The 21,575-nt window shown below is 36.5% G+C and overlaps 2 protein-coding genes across 4 annotated transcripts in view; both read left to right on the top strand.

Annotated features, from left to right (window-relative positions):
• ptpn13 (protein tyrosine phosphatase non-receptor type 13) overlaps nt 1-3,635 on the top strand; it is a 73,272-nt gene extending 69,637 nt beyond the window's left edge. For all 3 annotated transcript variants that reach the window (XM_053477971.1, XM_053477972.1, XM_053477970.1), the window contains 8 exons: nt 433-488; nt 584-681; nt 956-1,104; nt 1,209-1,299; nt 1,404-1,741; nt 1,823-2,038; nt 2,343-2,405; nt 3,085-3,635. In XM_053477971.1, coding sequence (XP_053333946.1) covers nt 433-488; nt 584-681; nt 956-1,104; nt 1,209-1,299; nt 1,404-1,741; nt 1,823-2,038; nt 2,343-2,405; nt 3,085-3,162 — 1,089 coding nt within the window. In that variant the 3' untranslated portion in view covers nt 3,163-3,635. The remainder of the gene's footprint in view (nt 1-432; nt 489-583; nt 682-955; nt 1,105-1,208; nt 1,300-1,403; nt 1,742-1,822; nt 2,039-2,342; nt 2,406-3,084) is intronic.
• A 4,257-nt stretch (nt 3,636-7,892) lies between these two features.
• sdad1 (SDA1 domain containing 1) lies at nt 7,893-20,172 on the top strand. The gene is made up of 22 exons (XM_053477885.1): nt 7,893-8,105; nt 10,886-10,990; nt 11,082-11,180; nt 11,319-11,429; nt 12,734-12,805; nt 13,148-13,248; nt 13,512-13,569; nt 13,669-13,743; nt 13,976-14,077; nt 14,495-14,564; nt 14,658-14,761; nt 15,112-15,169; nt 15,317-15,375; nt 15,631-15,707; nt 15,994-16,091; nt 16,213-16,289; nt 17,750-17,882; nt 17,968-18,059; nt 18,194-18,381; nt 18,495-18,579; nt 19,788-19,949; nt 20,056-20,172. The coding sequence occupies exons 1-22, from the start codon at nt 8,016-8,018 to the stop codon at nt 20,098-20,100; spliced, it is 2,061 nt and encodes a 686-aa protein (XP_053333860.1). The 5' UTR covers nt 7,893-8,015; the 3' UTR covers nt 20,101-20,172.
• Nucleotides 20,173-21,575: the final 1,403 nt, after the last annotated feature.

Here is a 21,575-nt window from a genome sequence, read left to right as displayed (position 1 = left end):
AAAAAAATAAACAAACATTACCGAAGCAGTAAGTATACAAAACACACGCTCGCTGCATGACTGAGACAAAGTGACAAGATATTTTTTTTACCACCTATATTCGAGCAGATTTCGGTGACATCTGTCTCACTCACTCTATACAAATGAGTGACATCACCGTGACGTATTTAGCCAATCGGGTTACGGCTTTGATTTGCCTAGACAAAGTTTAATTAAATTTCATAGCAACGCCCGATGATGATGATGATGATGATGATGATGATGATGAGAAAGTTTTCCAATGCAAGAAATTGCCTGTAAATATTGGAATTCTGTATTTAGACTATTTCAGTCTCATCAGTGTTGTATTAATGTTTTCTAAATGTTTAGCGGATATTCGTTCACCACTGTTTTGTGTCTCATTTTAAATGTGAGTAATTTTGTTTTCTCCAGCCGACAAGGAGGACGGAATGGAGAGAGGAAACTGTGGACAGTCCACAGAACGACAGGTGAGAAGACGGTGATGAAGGTTTGATTCGATTGTCGGCGGCGATGACGTGGAATTAGGCTTGATCTATGTGTTGTTTTGTTTTTGTCTCGTTAGTTACCTGCACTCGTCTTCGGGACAGCTGGACGAGGACGAGGTCACGTGGAGCAGCGATGAACTCCCCATCGATAACATCTACTCAAAATTCACAGAAGGTTGGTGCTGTTGTTGAGGCGAGCCATTTTTGAGGTAGAAATGAGTGGGTTGGAGGTATCACAGACAGGCTTGGGTGGAGGGGTCTGGGGTATTATGGAGATTTGAGGGAATCCGAGGTGTCTCGGATCAGCGGGGATGCCGCTTGAAGTGTTGTGTTGTATCAGGAGGTTGATGGTCTCAGGAGGGGATGGAGGCATCTTGTGCTTCTTCTCAGGTGTTGCAGCTAGGTTCCTCTGCACTTTGTAATTTAGTCATTCTTATTATTATTTTCAGATGGACCGATCATCACAGAGGAGGAGCTGACCTCTCTGCCCCTGGTCAGAGTGGTTCCCAATGGCCAGTACACCGGCCCGAAGCTCAACTCCGTGGTGAGGATGATGAGAGGACTGCTAGAGCAGAAGGTCCCGTTACAGGAGTTTGAGGTACCTCTGTCTCCAAGAAATGCAAGCATGCATGTAGATAGAAACCTCTATTTGTAGTAGATTGAAAGTATTGATTTGTGTGATTTCTTTTTTTATATTTACAGAATCTGCAGAACTTACAGCCGCTGGACGACTGTTTGATCGGACAGACTCAGGAAAACAAGAAGAAGAACCGTTACAAAAACATAGTGCCCTGTAAGCATGAACACTCTCCATCTGTCTATAATTTCCACCGAAGTCGAACGGTGCAGTGAGGCAGGAGTACAGAACCTGTATTTGTGTATTTACGTTTCTTCTAGTTGACACCACCAGGGTGACTCTGGGCAAAGACGGCGGCTACATAAACGCCAACTTCATCAAGATGCCCGTGAAGGATGAGAGCTTTCTGTACATCGCGTGCCAGGGTCCACTTCCGACCACGCTGGCAGATTTCTGGCAGATGGTCTGGGAGCAGAAGTCCAACGTCATCGCCATGATGACCCAGGAAGTGGAAGGAGGAAAGGTGAAATGTCAAAGGTACTGGCCCGACACACCGCTCACGCCGCAGATGGTGGACGACAGGCTGCAGGTCACGCTGGTCAAGGATCAGCACCTGGACAACTTCATCATCCGTCTTATAGAGGTCAAGGACGTCCAGGTACGACTGATGGAGTGTGTTGTTTTAAACTTTTAATCATTCAGGTATTTGCAGTCGAATCAGTTGTTTTTTGTTCTGCAGACGAATGAAATCCAGAGAGTGAGTCACTTGAACTACACGGGCTGGCCCGATCACGGCACTCCCATGCAGCCTGAGCAGCTCCTGACCTTCATTTCCTACATGAGACACATCTACCAGTCAGGGCCCATCATCACCCACTGCAGCGCCGGCATTGGCCGATCAGGAACGCTCATCTGCTTGGACGTCGTTCTTGGTTTGATCAGCAAAGATACGGATGTGAGTTTTATTAATATATATATAAAAAAAATGTTTTTTTTTTTTTTTTTTTACTTTGTTCACGTTTATTTATTAGGCGTTTTCATTTTATTGTACAGTTTGTCCTGCCCTTGAAACAGCACCATAGTGCCCCCTGGTGGTGTTCTATAATTTAACACTACAATGAATGCAAAAAAGGCAGAATAGGAGCAGAAATGTGCAAGGTGTTTTTGAGCATGTTTAAACCGTTTAAGATGATGCCTGATGTTCTCCAGTTCACACACGTTACTGATTAACAGCTTGTAAATCTGTTTTTCCTTATCAGTTTGACATCTCGGATGTGGTGAGGACAATGAGACTGCAAAGACAAGGCATGGTGCAGACAGAGGTAACCTTTACACTTTGATTACAAATCATACAAAGAATAAAAAAAATATATATTATTAATAATAATAATAATGGTTATTTTATTTATTATTATTATATATTTATTATATATAATTAATTATATTCTTATTTTTATTAATTATAATATATTATCTATTATTAATAATAATAATATCAATAATAACAATAATAATACTGTTATCATTATCATTATAATAATAAAAGAAAAATTTAATTTAGCTTAACAAAAATTACATATTTCCCAAATTGATAAATTAATGAGCATGTGTTTAACTGTATTAAAATACTTATTATTATTATTATTATTATTAATATTATTAATAGAATTAGTACAAGTATTAGTCTTTGCACTGGAATAAGAACAGGTTTGCTACTTATAATTTTAAATGCATCATGTTATTTAAACAATAAAAGATAAAGTAAATTGTTATACAATTGAAAAATGATTAATCATTTAATAATGTATTGTTTTTTATTATTTATATATATATATATATATATATATATATATATATATATATAATGATTTTACTAAATGTATGTATTTAATTTTATAACTTAATAATAATATTTATACCATCAGTAGAACTATAATAAATGCAGAATAACTAATTAAGACTGATTAATAAGACGTCTATTTCCTCCTCTTCTGTTTTAAGGAACAGTATATTTTCTGTTACCACGTCATCCTGTACGTGCTCAGATGTCTACAGGCTGAGGAGAAGATGTCAGGATAGAGACGTCACTGTCTTCCTACACTCTCTCTCTCTCTCTCTCTCTCTCTTTCTCTCTCTCTCTCTCCAAACCACCAACAAGAACTTTTTCACACTTCCTCAGATCAAATTAACATATTCACAATTTTTTTTTTTTTTTTTGGTACATTCCTGTCGCTTCCATTCCCTCCCACTGAACGCTTTGGAAAAACTATTGATATTGACTTTATAAAGTTATTTTCTTTACTACTTTTTTAAGGATCTTTTACTGATGTTAAAATCGAATAAATTCATATTTTAAGGGGATTTTATTGCTGCCTGGACAGGATACGACGACAGTATTTGCTTTGTAAATCGTTTCCCAGCCGCTAAGTGCCAGTGACGATCACTGAAATGAAAGTGTACATATTTAGCTCCTGTACGATGTGGATATGGTGTTTAAGCTGTTACATACTGGACAATTCGCAATTTGTAAATAAAAGATTATCAAACCCTGAGACATGGTGTTGGTTTTTCTGTTTCCTCACCGATTTTTTTCCTTATTACATAATTAGAATAAACTTTTAAGAAGTAGTTTTAGGACAAATATCTTTTGAGAGTCATTGTCTAGTAAATCTTCAAGAATATAACGAAATCCTACATAGTGATTATTTTACTAATGGCCTCTATTCCACATACAAATTTAAAAATTTGCGTAGTAACACCTACATATTGTTGCTGAGTAGCATATTTGATCAATATTTATACTGAAACTTTATACCACATTGTTGCACGATTTATACCTCAACGCTGCATGACCTGCTGTTCTAGTCAAATAATCAACATATAATAATAAAGACATCCTGAAGTTCTTTACTCCTCTTATACCGCAGCAACATACTACTGATTTAAAACTGTATTTATTGGCAAGCAATGGTTCATACTTTATCCATTTCTACTCAAGGTTAATAGTGTGGAACATCTGTAACACTTTCTCACTTGTGTTCTAGCGGCTAAAAACAGATGTTTTTTCACCAATATCAGTTTTTTCCTCATCCTTTAGGTTATTAAGATAAAAGGCAGCTTCTCGTGTGACAAAAAAAAATAAATGAGACATTCGACCTCCAGGAGCGCAGCACTCAAGTAGCCCAGCTTTACACACCTTTTGCGAAGTTATATAGAAGTTATACAATATACGTAAACTTAAAAATATACAAATAAGTAACAACAGTAGACAGAGTAAAGAACAAATAAATAATAAAAAATGGGGGGGAAAGAAAATGAATAAAAATAAGCTAAGTAAATAGCACAAAATGCTAATGAAGAAAGAATGAAAGAAAGAAAAATCAGTGTTCCACTGTTTTTTCTGACCGTCACAGGAAATCCTTCCTACCTGTGACAATAAGACTGTACAACTCTTCACTGCTCTGTAGGTGATTTCTTAATACTAATGTTACTTTGTCCTCAGTCGAATCGTGCAATATTACACGTATGTATGTTATTGAATGTTTGTTTCATCCCACTATTACATACTTCTACTCTCTTTATTCATTCTGCACTGTCACTTTTCAGAACCACTTGCACTAATAGTTATAATATTGTATTTTATTGTATTTTATTTGATTTATTTGCACTATTCTACTGTTGTACGTGCATGTTATTCACAAGTTCTGACGCGTATCTTTCTTGTTACACAGTGTCACTCACGACTCCAGACGTCTGTTGATTACTTTTTTCTCTTGTTTTATTTTTAACATCAAAGTACAACAGTTGTTACAGTCTCTTGCATGAACCCACTGTATTCACGACAAGTCGTTTGCTGTGTTCTGTAGCTTACGGTAGATTACGGTTACAACAACCTATTTGCTGTATCTTTTAGCTTACGGTCAAAACCTTGTGTTCTCCACACTTCCGAATCTTAACAACAACTGAACAACTAACGTGCGTGATAGACATGCAGCTACACAACTGTGGGATGATGTCACAGAACAACTTATGAAATGATGTCACAATACAACTTACAAATATAATACTAAATGCTAACTAATAAACGTAATGGCCTTAATGTATAATGCTTAACTAACAGACTTAATGCTTAACGCTCAACTAATACATTGAAATGAAATAAACACAACAACAAACAAGAATGAAATATGTCCCTTACAACTGTTATTAATATTATTTAATTAAATTAAATTCAATTAAATTTTATTTGTATAGCGCTTTTAACAATTGGCATTGTCCCAGAGCAGCTTTACACAATCAAAAGAATTATTTAAATTTGTATGGAATTTGAATGTGTATGAATCAAAATCAGATTGTCCCTGATGAGCAAGTCGAGGGCGACACTGGCAAGGAAAAACTCCCTGAGATGGTATATAGGAAGAAACCTTGAGAGGAACCAGACTCAACAGGGAACCCATCCTCATCTGGGTGAAACAGAAAGCAGTAAATGATCTGCATTCATACAGTGTGTTATTATTAATATTATTATTATTATTATTATTTACTGTACTTATTGAATACTGTTTATTATTATTATTATTATTATTATTATTATTATTTACTGTACTTATTGTATACTGTTTTATTATTATTATTATTATTATTATTATTATTATTATTTACTGTACTTATTGTATACTGTTTTATTATTATTATTATTATTATCATTATCATTTACTGTACTTATTGTATATTGTTTTATTATTACTATTATTCTACTGTTTAATTATTACTGTACTTATTGTATACTGTTATTATTATTTACTGTACTTATTGTATACTGTTTTATTATTATTTACTGTACTTATTGTGTACTGTTTTATTATTATTATTATTATTATTTACTGTACTTGTGTACTGTTTTATTATTATTATTATTATTGTTATTATTATTAATATTATTATTATGTACTGTACTTATTGTACACTGTTTTATTATTATTTACTGTACTTATTGTGTACTGTTTTATTATTATTATTATTATTATTATTATTTACTGTACTTGTGTACTGTTTTATTATTATTATTATTATTATTATTATTTACTGTACTTATTGTATACTGCTTAATTATTATTATTATTGTTATTATTATTATTATTATGTACTGTACTTATTGTATACTGCTTAATTATTATTATTATTGTTATTATTATTATTATTATGTACTGTACTTATTGTATACTGTTTTTTATTGTTATTATTATTATTATTATTATTATTATTTACTGTACTTATTGTATACTGTTTTTTATTGTTATTATTATTTACTGTACTTATTGTATACTGTTTTATTATTATTATTTACTGTACTTATTGTGTACTGTTTTATTATTATTATTATTATTATTATTATTATTATTATTTACTGTACTTGTGTACTGTTTTATTATTAGTAGTAGTATTATTTACTGTACTTATTGTATACTGTTTTATTATTATTATTATTATTATTTACTGTACTTATTGTATACTGTTTTATTATTATTTACTGTACTTATTGTATATTTTATTATTATTATTATTATTCTACTGTTTAATTATTACTGTACTTATTGTATACTGTTATTATTATTTACTGTACTTATTGTATACTGTTTAATTATTATTATTGTTATTATTATTAATATTATTATTATGTACTGTACTTATTGTACACTGTTTTATTATTATTATTTACTGTACTTATTGTGTACTGTTTTATTATTATTATTATTATTATTATTATTTACTGTACTTGTGTACTGTTTTATTATTATTATTATTATTATTATTATTATTATTATTTACTGTACTTATTGTATACTGCTTAATTATTATTATTATTATTATTATTATTATGTACTGTACTTATTGTATACTGTTTTTTATTGTTATTATTATTATTATTATTATTATTATTATTTACTGTACTTATTGTATACTGTTTTATTATTATTATTATTATTAGTATTATTATTATTATTATTTACTGTACTTATTGTATACTGTTTTATTATTATTATTTACTGTACTTATTGTGTACTGTTTATTATTATTATTATTATTATTATTATTATTATTTACTGTACTTGTGTACTGTTTTATTATTAGTAGTAGTATTATTTACTGTACTTATTGTATACTGTTTTATTATTATTATTATTGTTTACTGTACTTATTGTATACTGTTTTATTATTATTGTTTTATTATTATTTACTGTACTTATTGTATATTTTATTATTATTATTATTATTATTATTTACTGTACTTATTGTATACTGTTTTATTATTATTAATATTATTATTATTATTATTATTATTATTATTTTACTGTACTTATAGTATATACGGTACTTATTGTATATTATTATTATTATTATTATTATTATTATTCATTAGCTGCAATGAGCATGTTTGTGACAAAGGAATTTCCCTCGGGATAAATAAAGTTTCTCTTATCTTATCTTAGTTGCTGCAATACTTCTACTTTTCCTAAATTTATTTTTGAATTTTTTTTTCATTATTTTTATTTCCGCATTTATTTTAACATATTATCTAGTCATGTTTTAACTGAATAAAAATTTTATTAAAGATGAATAATGATGACTTAAATAAAGCTGATAATCTAAACATTCCGCAGTGACCATAAATACACGTGTTGTGATTATTTGGAGTGAAACATGACAGATCAACGAGACTCGCGCGCCTCTTCAGGCCTGTTTGGATTTTCGTAACGCTTTTCTCTCGAACGCCTGGTTTGACCTTTACGGCGACCCGTAGCGTCAGAACCAAGATGGCGGCTCCCGTGTAAGCCACGCTCGCGCTAGTTAACGCGGCTCGTGTTCGTTTCGAAGCCGTTGTTTTACGCTGTGATTCCGCGCAGTAGAGAGGAGCAGACTCGGCCGGCATCATGTCGGGGCGACACAACAACAAACTGCCCACAAACTTACCGCAGTTACAGAACCTGATCAAGCGGGACTCGAGGTCTTACACTGAGGAGGTGAGGCTCAGAGAGAGACTTTAATCCAGGTGTTTACAGCTGTCTCGGATTAAACTACTCACAGAACACACGATACACACACTGTGAGGGCTACAACCAGGGGTGTCAAAAGTATTCACATCCATTACTGGAGTACGAGTATAGATACTGGGGTTTAAAAAGACTTTGAAGTATCGACTCAAGCTTTTTACTCAAGTAAAAGTGTAAAAGTACTGGTTTCAAAACTACTTAAAGTATAAAAGTAAAAGTAACGTGAGGGGGAAAAAAGCATTAAGGATAAAAGCTATATAAGACATTGTATTTTTTAACACCATAGTGATTTGGGATTCTGTATATGGCAATTGAAAAAGAATGCATTTTAGTCCAATGCAAATACATTAAAGAACCATATATGTGTACTACTGAGCATTAACATGTTTCATGGAGAAGAAGATATGAGAACTAGTTGCCTATAAGTATTTTAATGGTGCAAAAAGTCAAACTTTAGAGGCGTGTCATCAGTAACCTTTATTGGAATGTAAATGTACATCCAAGCTTAGCTGCAGGAATCTGTGAGGGCAACATACAGGAAAATTAGTGCACCCAGGGCAGGCTTAGTAACAATTACCCTTGTGTGGTTGTCTACAATAAACATTAGTGCTGCTGTCAGAATGAAGGATTCATCCAAGTGATTCATCAAAAAAAAAAAAGATATCTCATTCCTGTTACCTTCCTCGCTGGTGCTTGGTTGTGACATTTCACTCGAATCTTGAGTCTCTATCACGGACATCTTCGTCTACTTATCACAACCCTATCAACCGAAAATGCTATTTTATTTAAACGTCCTTGCTGGAGTGTGTGACGTGACGTCATGTGCAGGTGCGATCGATCGCGTACCAACCAATAGGGTGTCGGAATGCTATGTTTATACTTCTCATCCAACCACAATCAAATTCGCTCCATCCGGATGGCGTGATTTATCCGGATGTTTAGTTGTTTAGTTCAAGCTGAAATAAAATAGGGGTAACGAGGCTATTTTTAAAATGTTAGGAGTAGAAGTAAAAAGTCGGCTGAAAAATAATTACTCCAGTAAAGTATAGATACCCAAAATTTCTACTTAAGTAAGGTAACGGAGTATTTGTACTTCGTTACTTGACACCTCTGGCTATATATGATTGACATTTTATTGTAAAGAGTCACCAGTGTCTCCCCTCATGATGAACATGTGTAACACATCTGGAGTTATGATTCCCGTCTCTGTGTTTGGAGTTTGCATGTTCTCCCCGTGCTTGGTGAGTTTCCTCCAGGTACTCCGGTTTCCTCCCACAGTCCAAAGATTTGCAGGTTAGGCTAAATGGTGTTCCCAAATTGCCCATAGTGAGTGTGTGAATGTGTGTGTGCCATGGATGGATTGGCACCCTGTCCAGGGAGTAAATTCAATGAGTTTATTTCGTTCTTTTAATCTAAAATGAAATGAAATGTTACGTTTTCAATAAACAGACCCTTAACATGTTTACATACACACATTTTGACTATAGATCCAGTAATGAAAATGTTACATTGCAGCTAAGGACATCAGCCCTCATATCTTCTGGTCCGAATTGTTTGTTATTTTGTCACGTGATTCTCATAGACGCTATGCAGTGCAGTACACCAGAAACACAACTGAACATTTTTTCTCATGAGTCTTCCAGTCCGAGTCGTTTGTTCTTTTGAATCTGCATAGCGTCTATGGGAGTCACATGACAAAAAAAACAACAACTCAAACAAGAAGCCTCATGAGATGAACTGCTCATTTCTGTTTCCTGTACATATCCCACGGAGGTAGGTTAACATCATGACAGTGTGCCGAATCGTTTATATCAGAGGCTGATTGGTTACGGCCTACCACACTGAAAACCAAATCTAGTCACCGCCTGATCGATCAGTTCATTTCTATTATAAATGTAAAAATAGTTTTCTTCTTTTAAATCGATTTTGTAGTCAGTGTGGCGATACGTGAATCACCTGAGGAGAATATGGCTAATTAGCGTGTGCGCGGGTGTGTGTGTGTGTTTTAGCTGAAAAGCAAGTGGAGAGTGCAAGTTAACTTAAAAAAAAAAAAAAAGGTTGTTTGTGGAAACCTGGACTCACAGCAACACACAGTCGATAATTATCCGAACTACTTCAGGTGTGAATCCTACTTTCCCACTGACTCGACTCTCGCGCCTCTGGCCACGCCCCCGCTAGCACAAAGTCTTTCCCTTCCGTTCTAGCAGCTGTTTAGCTCGAGTTAAGAGTGACGTTCCCACGCTCAGGGGATTTTTGCTCGTGAAGATGTTCGCCATCGTGTTTTTACCCGCTTTGCTCCAGTTAGGTGACCCTAACCCCCACGTGATGTCAGACCGCTCACAGTTCACGCGCAATGACGTCATGAAATCAATCAGTCATTAAATTCGCCATTGACCACCGATTTGATCATTGGTTTTAATCGGTAAGGCAGAATAATCGATAACCCCCTTATACTGTCCAGATGTTTTTCTTTGTAAAGTCACCTGATGTGAGTGAGGCATGAATCTGCAGTTTGCACTAGAACAGTTAAGTAGAACAACCGCACAAAAAATTCTACAAAAATCTTAAATAATTTGTGAATGATTTGCTTTTAAACCCCCTGAAAAAAACTAATCCTACAATTGATGCAGAAAGTAAACCAGAAGCGTTTTGTGTTATAATGCACAACTTTTATTTATGCTGCACTGCTTTTGCTAATAAGAAACGTTTAACACACACACTCTTCCCTCCACGTCTCTCCCCATCTGCAGTTCCTTCAGCAGCTTCGTCACTACCAGTCCATGCTCCAGGTCTTCAAACACCAGCCAGACAAACCCAACAAAGATTTGGCAGACTCGATCATGTTCTTGGCTCAGGTAAGATCCCTTTGCATGACTCTCTCTCTTGCTTCGCTCCCGCGGCGCGGACGCAGAGCTGATGTGGCCAGATGTTGTTGTCTTTGCGCAGGTGGGACACTGTTACCTGACGGAGCTGTCGAGTTTCCCCAAAGAGCTGACGGAGCTGCTGCTGAACCACCACACGGTGCTGGAGCCGGACCTGCGCATGGTCAGATCACTCTCTCTCTCTCTCTCTCTCTCTCTCTCTCTCACATACACACACTCGCACGCAGGGCTTGGCGACGCTGGGTCGTATGTCATGTGTTTCAGATCATCTTCATCATCCTCATCCTCTCTTCCCTTTCAGACGTTCTGCAAAGCCTTGATCCTTTTACGGAACAAAGACCTGATCCATCCCACCAGTCTCCTCGAGCTGTTCTTCGAGCTTCTTCGGTGTCACGACAAACTCCTGCGCAAGGTCAGGACACACTCGCAGATGTGTCTCAGTGTGTGAGAGGCGTACTGTACAGAACACACACTCGGAGTGAGGAGTTTAGCGCGGACGAATTACAGCTCCTGATTTTACTGCAGTCATTTTTCTGATGTCTGTCTCATTCTCTCTCTCCTTCCTCCTTTCTTTCTTTCTTTCTTTCTTTCTTTCTTTTTCCACTTCTTCTTCCTTCTGTTTTCACTGTTTATCTTTGTTTTCTCTCTCTCTCTCCACTTTTTCCTCCCACTCTCTCCCTATTTCTCAATCTCTCTCCTTCCTAATCCTCCTTCCTATTTTCCTCCTTCCTAATCCTCACCTTTTCTTTCTTTCTCTCTCTTTTTCTCTCTTGTTCACTAATTCTTTTATTCAATGGTGTATATTTGGCATGACAAATATTTCCATCCGTGTTGCCAAAGCTAAGAAATAAGTCACAAGAAAAATAACTGGAGTAGAGTTTAAAAATAAAGAATAGTCTCTTTTCTGCCCTCTCTCTCTCTCTCATTCTTTCTCTGCATCTTTCTTTCTCCTTTCTCTCTCTGTCATTCTCTCATTCTCTCTCTCTTTCTCTTCTTCTCCTCATTCCTCCTCGTCCCAACATCTTCCCTTCTCTTCCTATTTCTGTCTATCTCTCTGCTCCTCTCTCTCTCTTATTTCTCTCTCCCCATTTTCTCTCCTTCTGCTCCTTTCTTCTCATCTCTCCCTCTAACCCTATTTCTCTCTATCTCCTCCTTCCTTCTCATACCTCACTTGATCCTTTTCACTTACTTTTTTTCACTCTCTCCCTACTCCTCTCTAATTCCCGCTCATCCTATCTCTTTTTTTTATTTCTTTCTTTTTTCTCCCCCTTTCCCTGTTATTTTTTTCTCTCTTTCTCTCCCACTTTATCTCGTGTTTCTTTATCCTATCTCTCTTTTCCTCCTTTTTCTCACCCTCTCTCTCTCTTTCCTTTTTTTCTCTCCTCTCTCCCATTGCGCTCTCTATTTTAATATTAAAACAAATTAAAATAGTAAGCATTATACACAGAGTATCAGTTCTAAATTATAAGATTATATTGAAAATTATATTGGATAAAATAAAATAATGAAAAAATAATAATAATAATAATTTTAAAAATCTAACATGAATAGACATTAACAGAAATTTTCAGTGTTGATTAATTGATAGAAATTGGACAGCAATAGAAATATTAGAAGAGATATGGATTAGATTAGATTATGTCAGATTAGATTGGTGGTGATTTGTGATAGAGTGGATATAAACTTTTGACTGTTTCTCTCTCTCTTTCTCTCTAGACTCTGTACACACACATCGTGACCGACATCAAGAATATTAACGCGAAGCACAAAAACAACAAGCTGAACACGGTGAGCGCCGCGGAACCATTTCTCACTTTAATTTCGCTCTGAATAAAAAGTCTGAACAGAACACGCATTTCGATCATTATTGTTATTGAATAACTGACTGACTACCTGAGGAAAAACAACAGGACTTACTTTTATATTTAATTTTTATTAAAAGTTCATTGGTACGCTTCGGATTGTATCCACAAGAGGGCGATGATGAGGTAATGAATTAATAGTGTGTGTTTAAGCGAAGGTGCAAAAACTGATATGAGGTCAGATGTGTCTTTGGAATAACGCAAAACTCATTTTTTATATTGAAGATTAAAATTAATTTATAAAATATATTTACGTGTTTTGGTTTAGACTTTGCAGAACTTTATGTACACCATGCTGAGGGACTCGAACCCCATCGCCGCCAAGATTTCATTAGACGTGATGATGGAGCTGTACAAAAGGAATATCTGGTGAGAGACGAGCTCACACACCAATATACTAATACACACTGTGCGTGTCACACAAAAGTGCGTGGTCATGTGATTATAGACAGGATAGTTCCTGTTTAAAGTTGAAGTGGAGAAAAAAAGGACAAACTGCTTCTTCTTTTATTAATAAAAAATAAAAAGCAAACATTAAAATGAGTAATGAGAGTTCAGTGCGATGTGCTTTATATCCATGAAGTGTAACACTATCATAAGATTGTGATCACCTTTTATTTATTGATTTTCAGGAACGACGCCAAAACTGTAAACGTCATCACCACCGCCTGTTTCTCCAAAGTCACAAAGGTGGGACATACTCGTATCATTACATAATGTATATTTATTTAGATTCTGATCCCTGTATAACCCAGAGGTGTGTTCCAAATCGTTCTGTGTTTGGATCAGATCCTGGTCGGGGCGTTGACGTTCTTCCTGGGGAAAGACGAGGAGGAGAAAAAGGACAGCGGTTCAGAATCAGAGGTGAACATCTTCAAAAAAAAATTATAAAAAGCCATGCCTGTTTAAAGTTTTACCCTAGGAGCAAAAATTGTAAAGAAAGACTTTTTTTGTTTTAGTTTTGTGAAATAAAATGTCTCGTGCTGGAATTATCACATTATCACTTTCCTTAAAAGTTTTTTTTTTTTTTTTTTTTGCATTATAAACCTGGAAATATTTAACATTAATATAATCTTTTTTTGTTGTTGTTGTTCAGGATGAAGGACCTTCGGCCAGAGACTTGATGGTGCGCTATTCAACAGGAAAGAAAACGTCTAAAAACAAGAAGAAGCTGGAAAAAGCCATGAAAGTCCTGAAGGTATTTTTTTGTCACATCAGCTGTAGTTTTATTGTCTTTGCAAAATTTGTCACACATCTCCAAATGTAAAATTATGTAGGATAAGATATTACTTATGTCTGTAGAAGCAGGCGTGAATTAACTACAAGCTTTAGTGAAACACTGGGATAAATACATTAGTGTATCAGGTGATTATATAGAGAGTTTTTACTCTCTTCTGTTATTCTGCACAATTAAAAGTCCCGCTTTTACTTGAACACGTTACTTTTTTTTGTCAAATTTTTCAATGACATTTTGCTGAATTTAAGTCAGAAGTATAATATATGTACGTTGCAGCTTATTACACTGTGGAATATAACATGCTGTAAGACGATGAGATGATATGATGTACTACATCGCCGTAATGCTGTAACACGCCATCTATTAACATTTCCACAGAAACACAAGAAGAAGAAAAAGGCTGAGGTCTTTAACTTCTCCGCCATCCACCTCATCCACGATCCACAAGGTAACCAGCTACACTCCATCTCTACTAATCTTATTTATCTTTTTTTTCTTTTTTTTTTCCTTCTATCAAATAAACTTGTACGTGATGTTGCAGATTTTGCAGAGAAGCTCCTAAAGCAGCTCGAGAGTTCGAAGGAGCGTTTCGAGGTGAAGATCATGCTGATGGAGCTCATCTCCAGACTAGTGGGAATTCATGAGGTAAAGACCTTTCGTAGTTAATAACCACCGTACAGTATATATTTTTACTACCCATTTTTTTCAAAACTTTTATCAGCACAATCCTTTCTCATTAGAATTAGAATTTAATTAGAAAAAATATGAAATCTTAATATTTTAAATAATCAAATTTAAAAGCTATAAAGCTCTCAAAACAAAGCTACAGGGTCCAGAACTGCATGTGCGCCCTCTGGTGGTGTACGCATTAATAGATGTGTGAGCTATGAAGAAATATTGTGCAAAACAAACATTGTCGGTTAATAAATTTTAAATCCTTAAAGTAATTAAATGGGTTAATGATTATTGAGTCATTTTCTCTTGTTTCTATACAGCTTTTCCTCTTTAACTTTTACCCGTTTGTCCAGCGATTTCTCCAGCCTCATCAGAGAGGTACAAAAAAAATAATATAATATATAATTTCACGTCACTTGACATGTTTGCTTCTCTTATAAAATGTGTTCTGGATCTGGAGCGTTCCTCAAACACATTTCTCCACTTCCTCCAGTGTTTCTTTATTCTCATTTTCTCTGTGTTTAGAAGTGACAAAGATCCTCCTGTGTGCCGCCCAGTCCGCTCACCAGCTCGTCCCCCCTGAGGTAAACCGCACAACGGGACTTGATTATAATCTGTTTGTTGATACTTAAAAGCCGTGAGAATGACTTCCACTGACGCTGGAGACTCCTTCCATTAATGTTAAAGAAATGTTGTGCATCATCCATACCATTCCCCAGCCTATTAGTTACCATAGAAACCTGTATTGTTAACTTTCTGACCAATCAGAATCCAGGATTAAACATCTCTGTGATTTAATGTGGCATAAAAGCACATTTTTGTTCTCGTCCCTGATGCAGATCATTGAGCCGGTGATCATGACTATCGCCAACAACTTTGTGACAGACAGGAATTCAGGAGAGGTGATGACGGTCGGGTACGTGACTCCGCTTTTATTTTTTTCTTCTTATTCAGTGTTTACCAAAGTGTGGGCCCCTACTGGGCTGTAAGGGTACTGCAGGTCAGATATATTTTTTTAAATATAAAAAAAAAAAATTAATTAAGTTTGGAAACGGCGGCTCCACTCGATCAGAACGATTTTAAACTTTCTTTCAGCTGTTCAAGTGAAGGAATCACAATTTGGCCTGGGATTCACACCGGATGCCCTTCCTGACGTGACAGTTCCCATTTTTCTAACCCCTCCTCCCCTCCTCTTGTTTCAGTATTAACGCCATCAAGGAAATCGTAGCACGCTGTCCCCTCTCCATGTCTGAAGACCTGCTCCAAGACCTCGCCCAGTACAAATCTCACAAAGACAAAAGTATGTCACATCCCATCCATCCTCATCCACATGCCTATCACACGCTGTGTTGTTATAACGATCCTAATTAATGCTCAGATAAACTACAGCTTTCTCTTTCCTCATGTGATTTGGTGTTTAGATGTGGTGATGTCCTCCAGGGGACTCATTCAGCTCTTCAGAGATCTTAATCCTCAGATGCTGCACAGGAAAGACCGGGTGAGGACAGGAAATAGTGTTACATAGAATAAACACACACACAAAAAAACTAATACGAGTATTTTAGTTCCAGAAAGGATTACTTAATCACTGACTGACTCAGTGACTGACATATTCCTTCATTACTTTATAACTTAAGTACTGACTCACTAACTGACTTACTACCTGCTTACTGACTCAATAACTGACATACTGTTTATTTACTGACTAAATGATTTATTTAATTACTGGTTGGCTGATTTATTGAACTGCTGACTGACTCGATGACTGACCGTCCTACTTACTAACGTAAATGATGACTGACTGACTTCCTGCTTGCCCACCTGATTCACTAACGGGGAGTCTGTGCTCACGTAGTGCTTACTGACTGACTGATTGACTGACTGACTGGTGACCTACTGATGTTATTACAAGGAATACTACTTACTTACTAATTTAAATAATGACTGCTTGACTTACTGACTGATGTGCTAACTAATTACTGACTTGCATACTAATTGATTGACATATTACTGACCTAATTAATGACTGACTGACTTACTGATTTTATTGCCTGACTGACTCTATAACTATTAAATACCAGCTAACCTAATTAATGGCTGCCTTGCTTATTAACCAACATAGAAGTTACTTACTGACCTAATTACTGACCTTGTGACTTGCTGTATTAATCAGCTAATAACTAAATGACCGCCTCACTCACTCACTGACGTACTTCTTAATTGCTGATTTATTTACTGGTTAGTTTCAGTTTGCAGTGTGTTTAACTGACTGACTCTGTGAACAACATACTACTTATTTACTAAATGAATTAATGACTGCCTTACTTAATTACTGACTTGCATATTATTCTCCTTACTGACCACCTCACTTACTGACTCTGGTACTTACTACTTAGCTTATTTAGTTACTGGTTAGCTGACTTACTAATTTACTGAGTGACTGATTCAATAAATGATGTAATTAAAGGATAACTGGCTCACTGACTGACTGACTGACTTACTAACTGACAGTGACTGACGTAGTACTTACTAATCTAATTACTGCCTGCCTGACACACTGACTAAATTACGAGCTCATTACTGCCTGCCTGACACACTGACTGACATCAGATTACTGAGTGACTTACTGACCCTGAATTACTGACATACCTATGTACTGACTGTTCTACCTACGTACTGACTAACTTGCTTTACTGATTTCTTGACTTTGTTATTACTGTCCTACTGAGTGACATGCAGGTTTTTTTTTTTTTTGATAACTGATTTAGTATTTAGTAGTATTAAGGATCAGCCTGGGTTCAATAATTTAATTTAGTAGTATTAAGGATCAGCCTGGGTTCGACTTTAATGATTGACTTTAAAGGTCATAGACACAAACCATCTAAATTTTCTCTCATTGTTTAATCCACTTGATTCAGTCAGTATCTTAACAGGTCCTGTTTGTGATTATTCGTCCAGGGCAAACCCACCGAAGCCACGACTGAAGCCCGGATCCATAACTACGGTGAGCTGGAGGCTAAAGACTACATCCCTGGAGCTGAAGTTCTGGACGTGGAGACAGAAGAACCTAAAGAGGGCGGAGAAGATGATGGTAACCGATCTTGTCTCTCCTGGACAGAAACACTTCCTTTTTTTGCTGCTTTTATATGGTCACTATACTGAGATTTTCCTTCTAGATGGTTGGGAGAGTGCAAGCATGAGTGAGGATGATGATGATGGTGAATGGGTCAACGTGCACCACTCTTCAGATGAAGATCAGGAAGAAGTGGTAAGACTCTATGGTTTGTTTTACTTGTGTGTAATGTTTGGCGCCCTCCGCTGTCTGTTGGGGGAAAATTGCTGTAGCTGTGAGATTAGGGTTTTGTGTCAGTTTTTAAAGCTCTGTGTGTGTGTGTGTGTCAGGCGGAGAAGCTCCAGAGTATCCCTGTAGAAGAGAGGAAAGCTAAAGCAGCAGCGGTGAGCACCAGCCGCCTCCTCACGCAAGACGACTTCAAAAAGATCCGTCTCGCCCAGATGTCCAAAGACATGAACTCGGCACCCAGTAAAGGTCAGAAGAGAAAGAATACAGACCGAGACGAGGAAACCGAGAGGTACAGAACATCTTTAGATCACGTTCTGTTTTTATAAGAAGAGAAGATATTGTTTGTGTATTTGTTGCCAAGGATTTAAAATGAAGACAAATGCAGTGTGTGTTGTGTTTCAGGGGTGAGCTGCTCACACTGAGAGACATCGAGCGTTTACACAAGAAACCCAAATCTGACAAAGAGACCAGACTGGCCACTGCCATGGTGAGAAATACTCACACGACCACACAAACTCGGTCAGTGAGCGAGTCACAGACAGGCGCTCGGACAGACCAGAGAGTTGCTTAGTCAGTCATCTGGTCTGCCAGAGGCGCAGTCACTCGGTCAGTTATTCAGACTGTCACTCAGTTTGGCAGGTCAATGGTTTAGTTAGTCAATTGTTGAGACATTCGCTTAGTCATTTGAATTCAGTCAGTAATTTATTCACTGACTCGCTTAATTAATCAGATAATCAGTCCGTCGCTAAGTCTGTCATTTTTTCAAAACTTTGTCAGTTGCTGTATTTAGTTTCTCACTCACTCAATCCATTGCTAAATTATTTGCTTAGTCAGTTCCAATGTCAGTTTGTCACCGTGTCAGTCGTTCAGTCAGTCATTTATTCACTCAATCACTTGCTGTCCCTTAGATTATCATATTAATCAGTCAGTCAGACCACTGCTTAGTCACTCAGACATTTTTTAACCCGGTCAGTTGCTGGCTTTTAGTTGCTCAGTAACTTAGCCCATTTGTTAAATCTTTTCCGAAGTCATTTTATCGCTCTGTCACTCATTTAGTCAGTTACTTAGTGAGTCAGTCACCTAGTAAGTCTAGTAAGCCTCCCAGGAAGTCATAATACACTCATTGTCACTCTTTAGCTTAGTCAGTTATTCACTCTGTTAGACAGTCAATTATTCAGTAATTTATTTACTCAGTCAGTCATACTGTGAGTCAGTTGCTCCTGGAAGTCAGTTGATTGCTAAGTCAGTCGTTTATTCACTCGATCAATTGTTGTCCCTTAGATTCTCAGTCATTCAGTCAGTAGTTTTGTCAGTTATTCAGTCAGTCAATAAGACCATTGCTCAGTCAGGTATTTTGCCACTCAGACAGCCACTCAGTCATTGAGTTTCTCAGTTAGTAGCTCAGTCGCCCAGTCACTCATTTATTGTCACTTAAATTTTGTATCAACGTTCTCAGTCAGTCAGACAGTTAGTAAGGATCATGGAGTCAGGTTAGTCAGTCATTTTTTTGTCAGTTAGTTGCTTATGCAATCAGTCCATCACTAAGTCAGTTATTAAATCAGTGACAAAGTCACTTAGTCGCTCAGTCAGTCACACACTTGATCACTCATTTTATATCCCACTTATATCTTATAGTCCCTAAAATGTTTAGAAGTTACACACATCCATGGTTTGTCTTCTAATCCGTTGTGTCAGGCCGGCCGGACGGACAGGAAGGACTTTGTGAGGAAGAGAAACAAGCTGAACCCGTACGCTAGCACCAGCAACAAGGAGAAGAGGAAGACGAAGAACTTCATGATGATGAAGCAGAGCCATAATGTCCGGACAAAAGGCAAACGCTCCTTCAGGGAGAAACAGGTACGCGTGTCAGATGCAGACTAAACAGGAAGCTGTGCAGTTTTTAGACACGTTAGAGGTAGAGTTTCAGTCTGAGTCACTTTTACAGCGTATTTTTCTTCCACAGATTGCTCTCAGAGACGCGCTTTTGAAGAAGAAGAAAAACAAGTAGCGCCTCCGTATCAGAATCTCTGTACAGATCATTGTCATGTTTGACCTCTAATAAATCACTTTTACATTTAAACCTTTCTCATGTTGGGTTTCTTCTTATTTCATCTCATCACCTGCGTTAGACCTGGTAAAATAATCTGATGGTGAAGTGATGACGATCATCATCGTTTTTACAGAATCAGGGAGGAGATTTATTTTTTTTTTTTGGCTTTATAAAGCACATCTGTAATCAAGGGAATAAAAATAGCTAATGGAAGTTGCAAAATTAACAGGAAATGGTATTTTATCTACTGAATGTTTGGTCATGAACGCAGCCTACACATTACTGCGTTATTGCTCATCTTCATACTGCATGTTTCATATTGCATCATATAAGCTCGTAGTGGATTACATTCAGACTTCTGTTAGTGTTCTGGGTCTTCGGTAGTGAAACAGTTTGACTTTCTTCCTGTGTAACTCGCTGTGTTTATTCTGCAAACATCTAAAGATGTCTTTTCAGATGATATCTAGGGTCAGACGTCTTTATGGCGTTTATGACTCATGCACATACTTTATTTATTGTGGCAGTTGCTGTTTCACAGCTCCAGAGTTTCAGGTTTGAATCTCAACACACCAAATCTATCTCAGAGTGATGGGCGTGTCAGGGTAAGAAGGTGGGCGCATGAAGCGAAGCACCCATCATGCATCGTGTCCACTGTAGAGGACGCTGGAGACAGTGTTTATGATCTGGGGTTGATCAGTTGCTCCGGTCTAGACTCAGCAACATTTATGTGGCAATAAAATTTCCAAATTTTTCCACATATTTATTATTTTTTATTTTTTATTTGCTTTGTTAAAGTGTAAGAGGTCGGGTGTCGACGGATTCTGATTTCATTAGAGTTAGAAAAGATGACATTTCGTTTAGTTCCTGTTCTTGTAATCCAAACAAACACAAAGGTATGTTTATACATCACGTCAAGCCGTCTTTCCCTTATTGGATTAGTCCACTTTATCCTAAGGCATCAATCGTAATGTGAACATTTATACAAAGTCAGGCAGAAAAATGTATACACACACTTCAGGAAAAGAAAAATAGTATGATGTATATTATATTCATATAATAATCATATATCTCAATATATAACGTATAGCAATATTTTTTTATTCATACTATTTATAGAAGATTTTCTTTTCCTGAAGTGTGTGTATACATTTTTTTGGCTGACTCTGTTTACACTGTAACTGATCCTAAGTACTTAAATTCTCTGTTAATTCATCGCTCTTGTAAGTACAAGGTTTTTTCCACACTTTTTCCGGTTATAATAAAATTGGCGTTTTCCGTTCGAGGCTCCTGTCTCCCCAGTCACAGCTATGCGGGTTCAGTATCGGTTCATTTGTACCTGCGGTACCAGCAAAAACGGACGCCTCTGCTACTATATTAGACACATGGCGTTTCGCCACCTTCCGCTTGTGATCGTCCCACAGGGCCCAACAGTG

The sequence above is a fragment of the Clarias gariepinus genome, chromosome 19 (assembly GCF_024256425.1).
Source record: "Clarias gariepinus isolate MV-2021 ecotype Netherlands chromosome 19, CGAR_prim_01v2, whole genome shotgun sequence".
In the NCBI taxonomy this organism is placed as follows: Eukaryota; Metazoa; Chordata; class Actinopteri; order Siluriformes; family Clariidae; genus Clarias; species Clarias gariepinus.
This window is presented reverse-complemented; position numbering and strand designations above follow the sequence as displayed.

Excerpts from the sequence above, each read along its gene's own strand:
- sdad1 (XM_053477885.1), top strand. The coding sequence starts at position 8,016 with ATGTCGGGGCGACACAACAACAAACTGCCCACAAACTTACCGCAGTTA. Across the intron at positions 13,744-13,975 it reads ACAGCGGTTCAGAATCAGAG|GATGAAGGACCTTCGGCCAG; the intron begins GTGAACATCTTC and ends GTTGTTGTTCAG. Across the intron at positions 14,762-15,111 it reads GACTAGTGGGAATTCATGAG|CTTTTCCTCTTTAACTTTTA; the intron begins GTAAAGACCTTT and ends GTTTCTATACAG.